Genomic DNA, 17,765 nt, shown 5'->3' on the forward strand with positions numbered 1-17,765 from the left:
TGTGTGTGGTCATATATTCTTCTTCACAAAGGGCTCCTAGATATGGAAGAGAGGTTTATGGTTGAGGAAAAAAGCAGACTGTTTATATGGAAGGGCTCAAATAGTTCTTTTCTGCCAGGCTACAGGAGAGTCAGATGGATGAACTTTTACAGTGAATGTAGAAAGCTCAGCAGAGTCAGTGCGAAGTATAGGTTGGGAGGAACAATAGGGGTGACGACACACAGGAAGGGTAGGTTTACAGAGTCGGTCTGAGTTTGCAGGTGTAACAAAACTTGCCCAAGCCCAGAATTCTTTCAGATGTTTCTCTGAGACCGGCTAGTTACAACTGCATCTGTGTTTTCTAAGCTGACTAGCCAACCATCAACAATTAGCAAACACAAACAAAATAGAAAACCTTAGCTGGCCACTCTTGTCAAACACCACGTGAAAGTAATTTATAATTCCAGGAAGATTACTGCTGTTCAATGAATCTATCACTAAGGACTCAAATGATTATTATGAAATTCAGCTTGTTATAATTTTTTGGTGTGAGAATTTAACCCCATTATTTTTTAAACATTTTGTGTTAAATGGACCATTTTGCAAAGTCCCTGCCCTATCTTTGTAAACAGTTCAAAAATAGCTCAGCATCTACTTTGTACCTTGGCTTCACTTGAGATTGAAGTGAGGCATTACTGTTCACCCAGATCTGTTTCTTGGACACTTTTGCTGTTTTCCTTTTGTACAAGCAGGGACAGGAGTCAGGTGCATGGTCACAGAATGCCCATCTTACCTCTCTGAACAGTTGGCCATAGAATTGGAGCTAGGTGTTCTTTGTGCTGTTGGCTTCCCTCTCTGGCATGCTGCCTGAGCCATTGAAACCAGCCAGTGCCTGACCCACCTTCACAGACCCATTAATGAAATTTGGAGGGCAGTGACGGGAACTTGGTGCAGAGGACATGAAAGCAATGCCCTTCTCGACAGTTGATCCCAGCTATAATATCTCAAGAATGTCATGGGAATGTGAGTTGTTAGACTTCCTATACAATTGCAGTTTTATGTGAGGCAGTATGCTTAGTAAAGGAGAGAATTTAATTGGAGATTATGAGGATTGCTTACGGAATCCAAGGAAGAATTGAACAACCAAGCAGCAGGAAGGGCAGAGAGACAGTGAGGCTTCAGGAGTAACAGAATCCAGGGACTTCAGTTCTGCCAGGACTTTATTGCCATCCCCCGCTTTAGCTTCTCTTTCTGAGTCAGCTCCTTTCTGTCTTTCCCTAGCAGATCAGCTTTTTATTCATGGCAATAAAGAGCTCCCAAGTTCTATATCCTAGAGATGTTACCACTGAAGGACGACAAGCCTGGTACTTTCCCACGCCTACATCCTAAGCCATTGGAAGGGATTCTGAAGAGTCATTAGACCGAAGTAATTTGGTGTCACTGGGAAAGCCCTGGGGGACCTAATATGTTATAAGCTGAATATGGGTCAGTGTGATATATATACACACACACACGCACACACACACATACATATATATATATCCCCCCCCACATGCAAACAAACCTTAATTTGGTTCACAAATGTTTCTGAAAATTCACTTGTAGTTTGATAATCTGCAAGTCAAAAATAGGTTAGCTGTTCTGAATGATAGGATATAATGGAGTGACACCCTCCCTTGGCCCAGGAAACTGCATGTGTACATAAATCCTCCAGAGCTCCCACCTAGGTTGAAAGGGAGCTGTTCCAGAGGTTATAGATGGTCAGGTCTGCACAAGGGCTAGAACAAGAGTTTGGATGGCCTGCAATCTTTACATCTTTCCCTAGGAAAATACTAGACATTTGGAATATGAAGGAGGGGAAGGTAGTCTTTTCCCCCCTCCTTCCTTCTTTGCACTGCAGCAAGAGGTGGACATAGCCTTTACTGTGCACGCACCCTCAGAGGAGATGCCTGGTGGGATTCCCAGCCTTCGGCTGTAGGGCAGTGTGATGGTAGCGAAGGGTGAGGGGATGGCGAGGACAGTGGAATAAGGCCTGGACCACAGGGAGAAGGAAGGTGGATCTTTCCCTTGGAACTGCCACGTTGGTCCATGACCCCAGGGAGCAAAAGCATCTGACTTCTGATTACCTGTCATGGGGCATTTTGGCAGAGGGATGTACTGCCAGAGCTGCAGGTAGGACCAAACAAAGACGTTCCGGTTTATCCCAAGGAAAGGGTAAAGCTGTGAATTGTTTTAAGAGAATACAGTCAGATCTTTATTTTAAAACTCTCACTCTGACTGCACTGTGAAAAATGAGGTCCAGGGAACAGGACTAGAGGGCCCTTAGGAGGCTGCTGCTGCCGTCCAGGGAGGATGATGCTTTGAACTACCATAGTAGCAGTGAGGAGAGAAACATGGAGAGGTTTGAGGGAACTCTATGAGGTATTGATAGGTAATGTATTGAATGTGGAGAGGAGGGGGCAAGGAGTTGATGACAAAGCCCGGGTGCTTGGCTTTAATGACCAGTGGGAGGCCTTGACACATGTATACGTAACCAGAGGTGTAGTTTTCCCTTGAGCAGCTTCTGTCTTTGTTCCGTGCCAGCCCTGGAACCGTGCGTGTCCCCCCCGCCCCGCCCCCCCACTCCTGGTTTGCATTTATTCAGCCAGGGTAAAGCAAGCCTGGACAATCTAATTTTGATTGATGGTTTGCTTAGAAAGACAGAGGTTTAGGGTTACATCACACAGATTCCCCAAACTCCCCCAACTTCATTCAACATCTTTTCTTTCTCGAAGGCATGAGGTCCTTGGCTGTCTCTCCATCTAAGTACGTCATGCCATTTCTGAGAATTGTTTTTAACATTTGATATATAAATCTCATTATATATTTAAATTAGAAAAAATTGTTGACGTTTTTATTCTGATTTTCTAAGCGACAGGAGTTTCCACTTCATGTCTAGAGCAGAGTTCAAGGAAAGGATATGATCAATTTTCTGTATGTTGAAATCCTGACTGCTGAAGAAACACGGAATGGATGAGGTCGCTATTATTCCTGTTTGAAATTCACCTTTTCTGGGGGAATGGCCTTGAAATAGAGCGGGGAGCTAGATTATTGCCTCATAAAACAGCGTGAGGTTAGTGTTATTCCTTAATTTTATATCTTTATTATGAGGTAATACTTCTCTTACTTGATTCGAAGAGTGTTCTTGTCTTTTTCTCATATATTTGTGACAACTAAATGTTAAAGGATTTAGCATAACAACCATTGCTAAATTATGATGTAAAATAATACTGTGTCTGCAGTTAGCCCAGGTAGTTTTACTTGGTTCAATAATATAAAATCACCAGGCTCATAATATTTTAGTACTTTAGTGTGTTTGGCAAAGAAAGAAATTCACGTTACTGTAAAACAGTTACACTAAGTAACAATTAATCTCAATTTTAAGGAAATATAAAGCAAGGTATTATGTTGTAACATGGAACATGATGCAAATAGCTCCCTAACTGGAACATTAAATAGATTCTGGACCAGTGGTTAATAGAAAAAGACTAGTTTTTGCTTAATTCTCTGATGCTTGAACATCTTTCTTGAAGCCTTAATTTTTAATTTCACTTGAAATTTCACCAGTGCCCTGAGATGTTGGTCCTTCTAGAAAATGGCCACTTCTTTTCTAATGATCAATATCCTTAATTTAATTTTTGTGTGTCTTTTCTGGAAATATTACATTTAAACCTTGATCACATCCTAATAATCACTGTAGTGTTATAATTGTACACGTGTTTCGGGTTAGATTGTTTCCCCCAAAAGATATATTTAAGTTCTAACCCCTTCCCTGAGAAAGTGACCTTATTTGGAAATAGGGTCTTTGCAGATGTAATCGAGTTAAGGTGAGGTTTTACTGGATTAGAGTGGGTTCTAATCCAGTGACTGGTGTACCTGTGAGAATAGGGAAATTTGGACACAGAGACACACACACAGAAGAAGGCCCTTGGAGAGATAGGCAGGGAGAATACTGTGTGACGGTGCAGGCAGAGATCAGAGGGTCGCATCTACAAGCCCGTGGATGGCGAGGACTGTCGGCAAACACCAGAGACTAGGAAGAGACCAAGAATGGTTCTTTTCTAGAGCCTCCAGAGAGGGCATGGACCTGCCAGAATGTTAATTTAGGACTTCATGCTGTCAAAACTATGAGAGAATAACTTCTATTGTTTAAGCCACCCAGTTTGTAATACATTTTTACAGCAACCTTAGGAAACTAAAACAACATGCTATGTTATAAGTAAATAATAGGTTACATTGGTATTAATAGTCGTGTTATTGTAAGTATATTTTATTGTTAGGTCAGGCGCATAGGAAAATACTTGGTGGACTAATCTCAATATTGAATTTTCCAAAAAATTGTAATACTCTACCTGAAAAATGCAGGACAAATCAGCATTTTTCTTAAAATAGGCACATATTTAAGACAGAATTTTCAAAAGTTAAGTTATATGGCTGTTTACACTTTTTGTTCACATCACCAAATACATTATGTAGGATTTCATCTGCCATTAATTTTGTCATTCATTTAATTAATATCTGTTAACCACCTAATGCTTGCCAGGCACTGAGCTAGGTGCTGTAAATGACACAAGTAAATAGGATAAAGAATACCTGCTTTAAAGAAGTTACTGTGTATTGAAATATATTCCATAGAGAAAGCCACAGAGGCCACTTGCAGAAAGCGTCTACTACTTAGAAAATTCACTTTCATTGTTTGCTGTGGTTTTAACTGATCTTGCAAAATCATTTTAGCATCATTTGGTTTTACTTACTCTGTGCTCCTGTATCATGGTGGAAAAAAAATTTTATTTATTGCACAGACAGTAATTAACAGTAATCAAAGTATATGAAGCCAAAGATGTAATTCTTTATCAAATTATTTTTATTTAATTTTTTAATATATTTGTTTATTTATTTATTTGGTTGCGCTAGGTCTTAGTTGCTGCAGGTAGGCTCCTTAGTTGAGGCATGCAAACTCTTAGTTGTGGCATGCACATGGGATCTAGTTCCCTGGTCAGGGATTGAACCTGGGCCCCCTGCATTGGGAGCACGGAGTCTTAGCTACTGTGCCACCAGGGAAGTCCCAGATTATTTTTATTTTTAATGTTTCTTTTTAATCAACATCCAAATACATGCTTAGTTGTACATAACTGTTAGCATAGCTAAAATTTTGTGTGCTGATTTTTTTCACTTAATATACAATCAGTAATTTTTGCTTTTCTGTGTCATTTTTAAAAATTATACTTTTGATCCTTTTATTGTATTAAATTTATTGGCCATATTTGTTTAATTCATGCCCTACAAAGATGAGGCTGCTTCTAGTTTTTGTTATCATGAACCACACCATAGTGAGTACCTTGTGACTTTTGGAAGGGAATAGTTTACTCCTTAGGAAAGTTAATATTGGGTAAAAGAGTTTAAACATATTTTAAAATGCAGTGACAGACTGCTTTCTAAAAATATTAGAAAACTTGACATTATCAGTGGTTGTTGAAAGAGGACACCATTTTCACTGTATCTTTTCTGACATTGGGTATTAGTAATATTTAAAATGGTTTAGTTATTGAAGATATATACGGGAATCCAAAATGTATGCTTGTTACTTCAGTTTATGTATTTTGGCAACTGTGAAAGTGAACACTTTTCCGGATGTTTATGTATTATTTACATTTAAAACAATAATTTGTATTTTTGTACCCTTGCTTAATCATTTAATAGGTCCTTAAACTTTTCCTTACCAGTTTCTTTGTTCTCAAAGTCACCTTTATAATATTCATTGAAGATATTTTCCTTTTCCTTTCGGGGCTGTTTTTCTCTATTCAGAAATACAAAGGGTTTTTTGTTTGTTTTTACATAGCTGTATCTAGTGTCCCTTCCCTTTGTACTCTGGTACAGTGTTTTTACTTTTTATCTTACCCATCTATTAGAATGAAAATGAACATCAGATTCCCCCCTTCAAGAGAGTACTTAGCTAGTTTGTTATCCAGGTAATAAGGAAAAAATGGCTCTAAAGGAGATGATTCATCACGATTCCTTCCTGGAGGAGCGGTGAAGGGCTCATGAGTCTTAGCAGGTCAGCATCAATTTGGACTGGTGGCTGCACTTCCTAAGGTGAGCACCATATCCAAATGAGGCTGAGCCGGGGTGGTCCTGCTCACCAGGGGAGGGAGTAATGCGTAGGGCCAAGCATCAGGAGGGCTGCTGGGATAGGAAGAGCAAGCAAGAGGTCAGCAAGAAGCAGGACCAGGGAGGGGGACCCAGACATGATGCGAGGGTCCATAAGGAGACAGGGGAGAACGGGAGAAGAAAGATGGAGGTGTGAGGTAACAGGCACAGAGTTAGGCTTTTTCCAGTCACCATTTCTCAGACCCACCTCCAACACAAAGAATGACATCTTTAAATCTAGAACTCCTTGCCTACTTATCTTCCTAAATTCCTATGTATACTGCAACACCTTTCAGTGTGCTTAATATTGCCCTTCCCCCTCCCCATCTTAAGTGCACTTTAAAACTGTGCTTTTGTTTAAAATGATACTTTTCTGGTTTTGGAGTATTTTTAATCAGTGTCTTGCTGAAATTGTCGTTTTACGTACGTATAAGTTTCCATTGCCGTTTTATGACTTTTAAACTCGATAAAGTTAAAAATAGAAAAAAATTTTAGAAAATTAGAAAAAAAATCTTTGGTCTGGGTCTCTGTGTTTGTGCATGCAGAAAACAGTTTACATTTTAAAATGTCTTGTGTTCTAATAAGGAAAGTAATAGGTTTATTGTAGACCATATTGCAAAGCAGAAAAGAAAAGAAATTAAACCCACATCTACCTGGTTGTAGTAGGGAATATGTAAAACTGAGCGAAACGCCTGCATATGTTGAATATTCAGTAGAGTGGATTGGGAACATATTGTTTCTGCAGATTGGAATACTTACTTTCCGCTTAAATTATATTTTCAGAAATTTTTGATGTCACCAAATATTCCTTGAAATGTGAGTTTAATAATTTATGGCTGTGTTTATACCCATGATGAACACTTTTTTATGTAAATCTTTTTTTAATCTCTCATATTCTTTTAATTTTATTTTAGGCTTAGAATATGAAGGGCTAGAAATGTATCATTTCTATTTTAAAGTGCATTTCATGTATTAGTGAGTTTGAACATTGTTTTGTGGTGATTGACCATCTTTCTGTAGGAGTGTGTGTGCCTTTCTGTTTGGATTGTAAGAGCTCTTTATATGTTAAGAACGTTAGCCTATTGTGTTTAATATTTGCAAAGATACTTCTTTTTATATTTTTATGTATCTTTTAATTGTGTATATTGGAGGGACTCAAGGGGGTGTTTAGCTTTTTTGTGTTATATTCCACTGCTCCTTTTATATGTCTTCTCTATCTGGGAATTAAAAATATATATGCCTATTTTACTTAGAGTTTTTTTTAAACTTATGTTTGCCTGGAAATTTTTAAATTTAGGATCTGGAGTAAAGATGAACTTTTTTTGAGTAGTTTACTGACCAACTGTCCTTCCCATATACTTCTGTAGTACCTTCTTTATCATAATAGTCTTATTTTCATTCCCTTTTAAAAATTGGGCATGCATTTTATAACCTGTTTTTTAGAACTGAATAATGAGCATCTGGCAATTGAGACAAATTTTCCTGTAATAGAGAGCTGTCATATTAAAATACACATTATATTTTTTCAATTTTATGTACTTTAGAAAATGAATGGGTAATACAGACTCTTAATTTTTAAATCTGTCAATTGCTTAGTGACAGACCTCTGTCAGCAACATAGAGGACTAAGCCTGGGTCTCCGAAGCTGTCCTCAGATGTTTTTGTTTATCTGCAGGATGCCTGAATAGCTATTTACATATCTCAGTTTTACTATGACATGATTTTCAAAATCATTATTTCTATCAGACACAAGGACAATATTAGTGAATTTTGTTCCTGAAAAATAATGCTTCTACAGATTACCAACTATTATGTATATCAAAGTTTTGGTAATTTTACAAATAATTTAAAAAGATAACTATTTCATTTTTCCACTTTGTTTTCATCTTTTTGTTTTAGATAGTCCGTTTTTAATTGAAGGAAGCTGCTTCTGCTTGGGAGTGGCAGGAGAAGTAAGAAAACCACATGGAAGACTCCCAGGATTTAAATGAACAATCAGTAAGTCTTAATTCAGTCTCAATTTTGCTGAAGAATCATACAAAAAGGAATATACTGTAAAAAGCAAGTTTTTTGTTAAACATATTTTTTGATTTTTGAGTTCTTCGAGATCATAAAATAGACCTTTAGAAACTTATATCGTTTCTGCTTAATGATATATTTTGAGGTCTTCCTTGGTTGTCTGCTTGTAAAGCCAGTGGTAGAAAGACAAGGGCATTGAAATCATGCCAAGTGTTGTTGACAGCGTAAACAGTTTTACACACCTCCTTTACTGGGTTTTATTCCGAATGTGCTTGGATAGTGCATGTGTTGTTGAATGTCAGAAGCACGAAATGAGCAGCGCAGTATGAGCATGCCTATTGTTCATTTCAAAGATAGCGACCACAGTCCTGGAGGGATTTCCTTATTTTGCTAAGCTTTTTGCAGAGTGAAGAATGCACAGGATTGGTGGGAACCATTCTAAGATTTGGATTTCTCAAAGGAAAGGATTTGTATGGCCTTTCCTCCTAACTTGTTAATAGTGTTTCCATGGCACTAGTTCTTTAGTGTGCGGAACTGGAGTCCATGCGAGGTCTCCCCCCAACCCCCACAGTACCGCCAGCTACTGCCCAAGCTGTTCTGCCCAGAGACAACTAGTGACGTCACAAGTAAGGAGATACATGTACTTACCACGTATGTGTTATGCAGACCGATGCTATCCTCCATTAGCTTGTACAATTATGACTTGATCTTAGAGTCTCATGTGTCCATCAGTGTATTTGTGTATAATAATGTGGTTCTAGAAATGATTTCTATGTTGAGTTCAGTTTTAAAGTTCACAATAATGTGTGTTCTGGTGTATACATGCCATTCCAAGTTAATTTGGGTACTGTTAAGTATTTCATTTAAATGATGTGATAATCGAGTTTTTAAAATACAGACATGACCGTTGTCTAATTTCTTTATATATTATATTATTATTTAATATCACATGGCATCATTATAGGAAAAGTGTCACAAAAGATTGCAAAGCCATAAAACTATTAAAAATCTGTCAAATAGAGATATTATTCCTCAAAAATTGCGTGAGTTTTTAGAAGAGTACACAAATGGCAGTTGGGAGGCAAGGGCTTCAAAGTAGTTTTGTTTTTTAATGCCAGTTATTGAACTTGAGTATTTGTAGCATGGACTCTAGCAAAGTGGGTGACAGGCAGCGTGATGACGTGGGCCCCATGCTGTTACATGTTAATGGGTCCCAGTGGCGTCAGAGGTCTGTAAGTGTGACCATACACGTACCTAAGTGAATGATATCATCTTAGCAGTGATGCTTGGCGAGAGGACTCCTGTCTATCGGTACTTTGTTCTAACACACTGAGGGTTACTTAAAAGTTTGTGTCCACGTGTGCAAGTGAGCGTGAGAGTGTGTGTGTGTGTCAGATTGATTGACTGTCCCTGTTTTCCAGAGACCCAGGAGCTTCCTGGGACGTGGACTTTTCAAAGCTAAAGCAAGTAGAGTCCCTGCAAACCAGGATGGTTGATCCAGTTAATTACCTTAGGGTGTGTGTATGCTTAAGAAACAATTTTTGTTTCACTAGTTATGAGATGCTAAAGAGAATATAGTCTTAGGTTTAACATTAGAGTGAGGTTGTTACCCAAGATGCTTTACCACCTTTTACAGAATGAAACCCAGCACTTGTAAATCATATAGTGTTTGCTCCCAGTGATATTTTAGGGCTCTGGAACTCAGTATTCTAAAAAAAATTAATTTCTCGGTGTTGTTAATGTTCAGCCAGATTTGAGTATCGAAAGTCTTGACTGACTGACCTTCTGGTCTCTCAGCTCAAACCCAGCTGCTGAATTAGTGGTGAGAATGGGAGAGATTTTGAGGAAAGAATACTCTCAATTCTCCCTTTCTCTTTTCCCTCTCCAACACTGAATTCCCTACCTGACCGTTATGATCTGGTCAGAGTCAAATTGGAAGCTCCTGATCTATGGAGTGCTTTGAGAGGTGATCAAGAGCGGGCCCTTCTTGTTTAAACCACAGGAAACTTGGAGTTTGTGTAAAGTGTTCATGGCTTAATGGCTTTGTTTTAGAAGCATCATAAAGCCTTCTTCTTCTTTAGCATTGTTAGCCTTAGAAGAACATACAGGCCAGTCTGTTCGTCTTGTCCATGTGCAGAGGGATGCTTGGGACTGTTAAGTCCTAAGTCAGAGTTGGGACTTCACAAAGGTCTTCTGACTCCAAGTCCAAAGCTCTCCCCGTAATATCCACATGCCTTATAGCATTTGAGTTTTCTTATTTGGACTTTCATCATTATAGAATAAACTTCCATTACACTGAAATGATTCCTATTTGAATTGAAATCTTTAAATGACTTTAAATATTCCAGAATATATTGGTTAATGTCTCAAAACTTTTTGAAAAAGAATACTTAGTGTTTATTAAGATATAGAACAAATAGAGTGAAACTGAAAGAAGGTTCATAATAAGATGAAAGGGAATTTACTTAGATCATAGCTATCTTACTTCAAAGAAGAGTTTTGTTCTCTAGGCATAGATATAACAATAGGTGCCACTTATTGCACATTTAATGTACATCTAGCAGATTCTGTATACTCTCTCCAGTTCTTACCATATCCTTGCAATGTGTTTGTTATGGGCACCATTTTACAGATAAGGAAACTAGGGCTTAGAGAAGATTAAGGTCAAACAACTTTTAAGTAGCAGAGATTAGAATTGAACCCACTTTTATCTGGTCCTAAAATCTGTACTGAATGGATTTTGCATGATACACCATAAGCTAAGGACTTGAGTTGTGAAATCAGACATCCCGGACATTTAAATAACATTGGGAAATTTCTTAAACTCTTCCACATCTGTAGAGTGGGGAGGATAATAAAAACACATTATATAAGGACTCAGCACATGCCTTTCTTAGAGTAAAAACTCAATAAATGTTAGTTGATATTACAATAACCTGGTATATTCGGATAGTCTTTAATGAGTGTGTGTGTTCATTCTTGCATATTCAGCTACTTTGTGGCAGACCTCCCTGCCTGCAAGCACACACCTCTCTATACTCAGCAGATGAAAACTGAACTCACTAGCTCTCCTCTCCCAATTTCCCCTCCTTTCTCCTCTATTCCAGTACTTCCCATCTCAGTAGAGGACATCATCAGCTACTGAGGAAGTTCATTCAGAAAACAGGTAGTCATCCCCATCTCAAAGTCCTATCCATTTTTTTTTTTTTTTTTTTTGCAAATTAAGAATTTCTATTGGAAAAGACTACGGAGTTTTAAGAGCTCAATCTTAGCCATAGCTGAAACATAGCTGCTATTTTAACTAAGTGTTAAAAAATTTTTTTACATCCTTGAGAAAAATATAATAATAAACACCATATTCCCACGTATCATTCTTAATTTTTAATCTCTCTCAAAGTTTTTCTCTTGGCTCTAAATCCTTATTTTGGATCTTCATTTTTATCTAGCTGTCTTTTTCTGCTTTAAGTTGTTTTCTAGAGTGGTTGTCCTAATTTGCATACTTCATTCCATCATTATTCTACTTAATATCCTTCACAGGCCCTTTCTTGCCTTCAAGAGAAAATCCCAAGCACACAGACTGACTTGCTTACCTGTACCTCCAGTTTTAGTTCTGACTTCTTCCGGTTCCCTGAATCTTGCAGGCTCTCTGCGGTTTCTGTGTCTTTGCTAGCACCATCGCCTCTTCCCCACTGGAGAACTTGTAAATCTTGAAGACTCACCATGGGTTTCACGCCCTCCGAGCAAGGCTCTCGGGTCGCCTCCTTCTTCCCCATGCTGTCAGCCACGTTGGGTCAGGGGCCTCTGCAATGTGCTGCCCTACCCTTTGGCATTTACCTCTACCTCGGGGGACTTACCTCGCAGAGCTGAAATCTTATCTGTTTATTTGCCTCTCTACTAGATTATAAACTACTTAAGAGTAATAGTGGGTCTTATTCATCTTGTATCCTACTTCTTAGCACAATCCTTGCTGGCATTCAATAAATGTTTTCTTCAAAAGCTTTTAAATATTGTTAGTAAGGTATGTTAATGAATAGCCTGATGAATTTTAGAAATCCAAAATATTATTCTCAGAGTGGATTACGGACTCATGAATTCATGTATCACTTAACATTTAAAAAAATTGCATATAATGTAACACTAGTTTAACAGCATGTGATCAAAACAAAGCGTGGTCCTTAATTTTTTGTTGTTGTTGTTATATTTGGATCATTTTTTGCAGTCTGGCTTAGAGGATCTAGGAAATTTTAAGAGGTAAGCAATTAAAGTAAGATTTAACTTTTGTGTTAGTCTGAAGTTCTTTATTAGAGCTTCGTAATTATTTAGAAGCAGTTTGCTACATCCAATTCTAGCTTACTACAGTTTTTGATGAGGTGTTGTTCTTGTTAATAGAAACAAATCTGAATGTAGATTGTACGGAACAGTATTTATACTGATAACCAGAATTTCCTTTGATCCTCTGAAATGTATTCCTCATATTCAAATAAAGGTTGAACAATATTTATGTTTTCGTAGCTTCTATAGTATCCTTACATATCGAGGTATTTTAAAGGTATTAATTTCAGGTCACTTTTTCATCTTTGATAATGTTGCATTATCAATATCTGGAAATCCTATTAATCTTCTATTGCTTTTTTCTTGGATAGTCTAATCAATTTTAGCACCATGCATACAGTGTATTTTATTCTGATCTAACCGAAATCAGATTATTGTTTTTGAGGCTACAAACCTGTTTGGAAGAATTTGGCCTTTTAACTAGTCAAAAGAACCATATTTACAGCATATGTTTTTTTATACCATCCAACTGGACAGTATACTTCAGAATTCAATGGAATTCTGCTTAAAGCTGAATTAATTTCAGAATTATTGTAATTCCCAATCGCATTTATGGCTTTACTTTGCAGTTACATAATAGAGTACCTAAAAGATGAAATTACCAAGTAGATACGTTAAATATATTTTAATTTTTATAGTCTTTAAGATTTGCTCTTTCATTTTAAGCAGTTTTCTAACTTTGAATTTCTATATTTTTGCATGAGCTTATAAAGATTCACAAGAAGATTTCATGAATTATTATCTTCTGTGACCTTCTAAAATTATAATTTAATTTGTTAAAACTTTTCCACAAATTTTAGAATGCACACCCCCCCACACGCACATGTAAAGAGATAAGGAGAGCTCCATGTTATACAGAATATGGGTTGTAATTGCATACCATTTGCCAAGATCTAGAGAGTAAGTATTAGACTTTTCTTCTGTCAGCTCTGATCAATTGGTGGCAACTAGGTTGAGAAGAACCCTAAAGCTACCTCCTGGCTCATTGGAAGAGTAACATTATAGGTATAACACAGTCTGCCATGGACTTGGTAGGGAGGAGGGTTGGCACCAAGGCTCATGCTTGCTGATCCTGGGCTGGGTAGCTGTCCAGCTTTGAGCACTTTATTTGGATAGTATAGGTGCAAATAAGAATGATGATATATTTGGGTACCAGAAGTCTCTTATCTAAGTTAACAACTTACGTATGGTGTATTGATTGTTCAGTAATTCTATCTCATGAATTAAAATGAAAATAACTATTTATGATAGAAATATAATCTGTTCTTTTCATGTTTTAATAATTTTGAAAAGTGGGAAAATTAATGTAATGTGACTTTTGCTATAAGGTACACAGCAAATGGAAAATATTCACTAATGAAAAGAGCTTGCATTCACTGATAGGTGTCATGCTAAGTGCTTTATGTGACTCATCTCATTAAACCACACAACGGCCCCACGTGGCAGGCTCTGTCATAGCCCCAACTAAAAGGATAGCATGCTGATGCTGAGCATTCAAGGTTGTGACAGCTAGCAAGCTGTGCTGATGGAGTTTGAGCCTGCCAAGTCTTATTCTAGAATCCATGCTGCTGCACACATTAACTTATCTGCTTTCATCAACTTAAATGGTTTTCAGACCCTTCAATACATTTGGTGTTCTAAAGTATGGATTGAAACTCAACATAATCTCAACTTATTTAAACAAAGAGCAAAGGTTTTAAATATCATGGAGAGAAATGTAAGTTATTCCACAATGATTACAAATCAGTTGCACAATTGTCATCACTAAATCTTTAAAACGTGGAATGGTAAAATAGAATATATGAAAATTGATGGTAACTCAACAAATGCAATTAAGCAAGCAAAGATTTCTCATTCTCTGTCAGGAAATTGGTTAAACTAAAGGATTAAAAAGATGAATATATTACAGTTTCTGTCCTGCCCAAACTTTTAGTTTAATATTGATTGTAAGATATTCTGGAGTTATTTTAAAATGAGATTTGGGCAGTGGTGACTAATTTACTCAGTGAATATTTGTGGGGAACTGCTTTATTTGAAGCTTGGTTTTAGATGTTGGAAATACTTAATGGACAAAAGAGACAAATATTATTCTCATGGAGCTTATTATATTCTAGTGGGGAGAGATGAACAGGAAACCAATATTGTATACTAGAAAGTAATAGTGCAGTGAGAAAAACCAAATAAAGCAGGGAGGAGGATAGGAAGTTCTGGAGCTAAGCTGTGTGGGTGGGGTAAGTCGCAGTTTTTGGAGAGTAGTCAGGGGGACCTTGCTGAGAAGATGGCATTGCGCAAGGGTTTGAGGGAGCCATGTGGGTATCTGGGGAAAGTAGATTTGGGTTAGAAGGAATAGCAGCTGGGAAAAAAGTGAGATGGCACCATGTCTATATGATATGGTCAAGAAATAGAAAGGAGGCCAGTGTTGGTGGCAGTGGTAGAGAAGTCAAGGGGGAGATAAGGAAGTGATCAGGATGGGAGTGTGGAGGTGAGGAGTACAGATTGTGTAGGAACCTTTAGGCCAATGTAAGAGCTTGAGCTTTTCTCTGAGTGACATGGCAAGCAATTTGAGGGTTTTGAGCTCAGTGATGTCATGATGGAACTTAAGTTTTTAAAAAGATCACCCTGTCTGCTATGTTGAAAATGGGCCATATGAGGTCAAAAGTAGAAACTGGGCTAGTCTGAGTATCCAGATGTGAAATGGACAAGATAGCATAGCAGTAGAAATGGTGAGAAATGGTTGGATTCAAGATATGGTTTCAATGTAGAGCCAATGTGATTTGCTGATGGGTTGGATGTGGATTGTGAGAGAGAAAGAAAGACCTTGACTTCAAGGTCTTTGTCCTGAGCAATGGGAAGGATGGGGTTGGCATTTACTGAGATGGAATGAGTTAGAAGGAACAGGTTGAGGGTGGAGATGAGGAGTTCAGTTTTAGACATGGTAGCAGAGACACCGCAGTGTTTTCAGCAACCGTATTTCATACTTCTCTTTTCTGGTGCATCCAGGACTATACTTCCCAGGCTTCTTCCATTTAGACAGAATGATATAGCTAGTTTAGGGGAAGTGATGTGCATATCATTTCCAGGCTGAGGCAGTGAGAAGCCTGTGCATGCTTCTCTAGTCTCTGTGTTTGCCTGGAGTGGAGAATGAGGAGGAGGGTTGCAGGTAAAGATGGCAGAGTTCTAGGATGGCAGAAGGTTGAATTGCTGAGGCCCTGCATAGAGGACAGCTTCCCAGAAGAGTATTAAGCAACTGAGTTAATAGGGACAGAATAAATTTTACCTGATATTTGAAAAACAAGTGGAAATGTTGAGAAGGCAGTTAGTTATAACCATTTGGAACCCAGGAGAGAAGGTTGGACTTGAAATATAAATTTGGGAGGCTTCAGGGTATTGATGGTGTTTAAAGAACTATTATTGGTTGAGATCACCAAGAGATTAAGTATAGATAGAGACCAATTGAAAGGACTGAGCTCTGGGGCATTCAAATTTAGAGGGTAAAGAAGTGACAGTTTACATAAGACAGCAGCTTTATCCTACTACCGTAACACCTGTGAGCACTGAGGTATGCCATAGCTAGTATACGGTGCCAAAGTTAGTGAATTCTCCTTTGATGTGCTTTCTTTCAAGTTTCCCAATGATTTATATTATATCTTGGTTACTGGTTACTAGGTTTACCCCTTTTGGGAGAAAAAGCCAGCATACAGCTGAATAGGTATTCAAATATTATTCACTTCTTTGCATTTTCCGTCAAAGTAACAAAAAACCATACATATTTAGAAGAAAATAGTCAACAATTGTTACTTTCTTATTGCTTTGTTTGTAGATATGATGTTTCTAGGTGTCGCAGCTTAGCAAAGAATTGATCTACATTAGGGATATTCAGCTTTAGCATTGTTGACATTGGGGCGAGATAATTCTTTGTAGTGGGGAGCTGTCTTGTGCGTTGGATGATGTTTAGAAGCATTTCTGGTATCTACCCACTAGATGTCAGTAGCACCTTCTTCCCTCCCCCACTCTCTCTCTTTAGTCTCAATCAAAAATGCCTCTAGCTGTGGACAGATGTTTTCTGGGGGGAGGCAAGAATCACTGATCTATGTTAAGTCTGCTTTCAATAAGTTATTTGCTTATGTATTTATTCCCTGCAAAATACTTGAGGAAGTTTACCTGAACATTTAATATAATATGCTTTATTAAATTATTGAGGGAACTTGGATGAAAAGACAAACACATGATAATACAGAATTTAAGCAAGAAAACAAAGCAATATTGACAAGTTAATGGTATAAAATAAGTACTATGCTATCAGCATGGAGAGTATGTTCAAGAAAGGTCAAGAAAAGAATTCTAGGTAGGCTTGGTCATATGTTAAGTTGAACTTGAAAGAAAGGATGGAATTCCATGGATACAAAAGGACCTGTCCTGGCCTGGTGAATAGTAGGAACGAAGACTCAGAAGTACGAAATATAAGGACCTAAAGCCTTCCCAGGAACTATAGATGGATTAGAATGACTGAATGAGAAGCTTTGTGGGGATGAAGGAGTAGAGTGGTGGGAACTCTGGCTAAGAAGTCTTGAGACCAGACTGAAAGGTTCTTTGGAGCAAAGCTTTGGTATTTACATGCTTGGTGTCGAGCATGATGCTTGTAAAGATATAGGGATGTATAAGATGTAAAGGTGTAGGGATGTATAAGATGCTGCCCTATCTTTGGATTTTTATCTTGGACATAATGGAAAGTCCCATAATATTTGAGCAAGAGAAAAATATTTTAAAAATGATGCTTTGGGAAAATCAACCAGATGGTAGGAAGATTAGTGAAGGTGTGAAACTTGGCAAGGAAGATGGTTTAGGGGTCCTTAAAGCAGTTTATGTGTGAGCTTAAAAGGGCCTAAATCAGGGAGAGCAAAATGTTTTTTTTGTTTTTTTGTTCTTTTGCAAAAATCAAGACAGTAAATAATTTTGGCTTTTCTGGCCATACAGTCTCTGTACAACTCCTCTCCTCTGCTGGTGGAGTGTGAGAGCAGCCATAAGTAATGTGGACATGAATGGGCACGGCTGTGTTCTAATAAAACTTTATTTACATAAACAGGTGGCAGGCTGTGGACCATACGTGGCCACCTCCTGGCCTGATAGTGTGACAATGGAAAGAAAGCTAGGAAAGAATCAATGAAAAGAACTTGCAAAGGAAGCTTTACTGAACTTGGGTAACTAACCAACAGGATTAATAGGAGGAAGGTGAGTGGTAGATATGGAGA

At 37.9% G+C, this 17,765-nt stretch overlaps 1 protein-coding gene across 16 annotated transcripts in view; it reads left to right on the plus strand.

Annotated features, from left to right (window-relative positions):
- Window positions 1–17,765, plus strand: part of EYA4 (EYA transcriptional coactivator and phosphatase 4) — a 299,421-nt gene that overhangs the window by 54,851 nt on the left and 226,805 nt on the right. For 15 of the 16 annotated variants that reach the window (XM_057739427.1, XM_057739428.1, XM_057739426.1 and 12 more), the window contains exon 2: window positions 8,065–8,163. In XM_057739427.1, the coding sequence (XP_057595410.1) occupies window positions 8,131–8,163 (33 nt within the window). In that variant the 5' untranslated portion in view covers window positions 8,065–8,130. The remainder of the gene's footprint in view (window positions 1–8,064; window positions 8,164–17,765) is intronic. The other variant, XM_057739431.1, reaches the window with a different exon arrangement.

Source organism: Hippopotamus amphibius, chromosome 6 (assembly GCF_030028045.1).
Source record: "Hippopotamus amphibius kiboko isolate mHipAmp2 chromosome 6, mHipAmp2.hap2, whole genome shotgun sequence".
Classification (NCBI taxonomy): Eukaryota; Metazoa; Chordata; class Mammalia; order Artiodactyla; family Hippopotamidae; genus Hippopotamus; species Hippopotamus amphibius.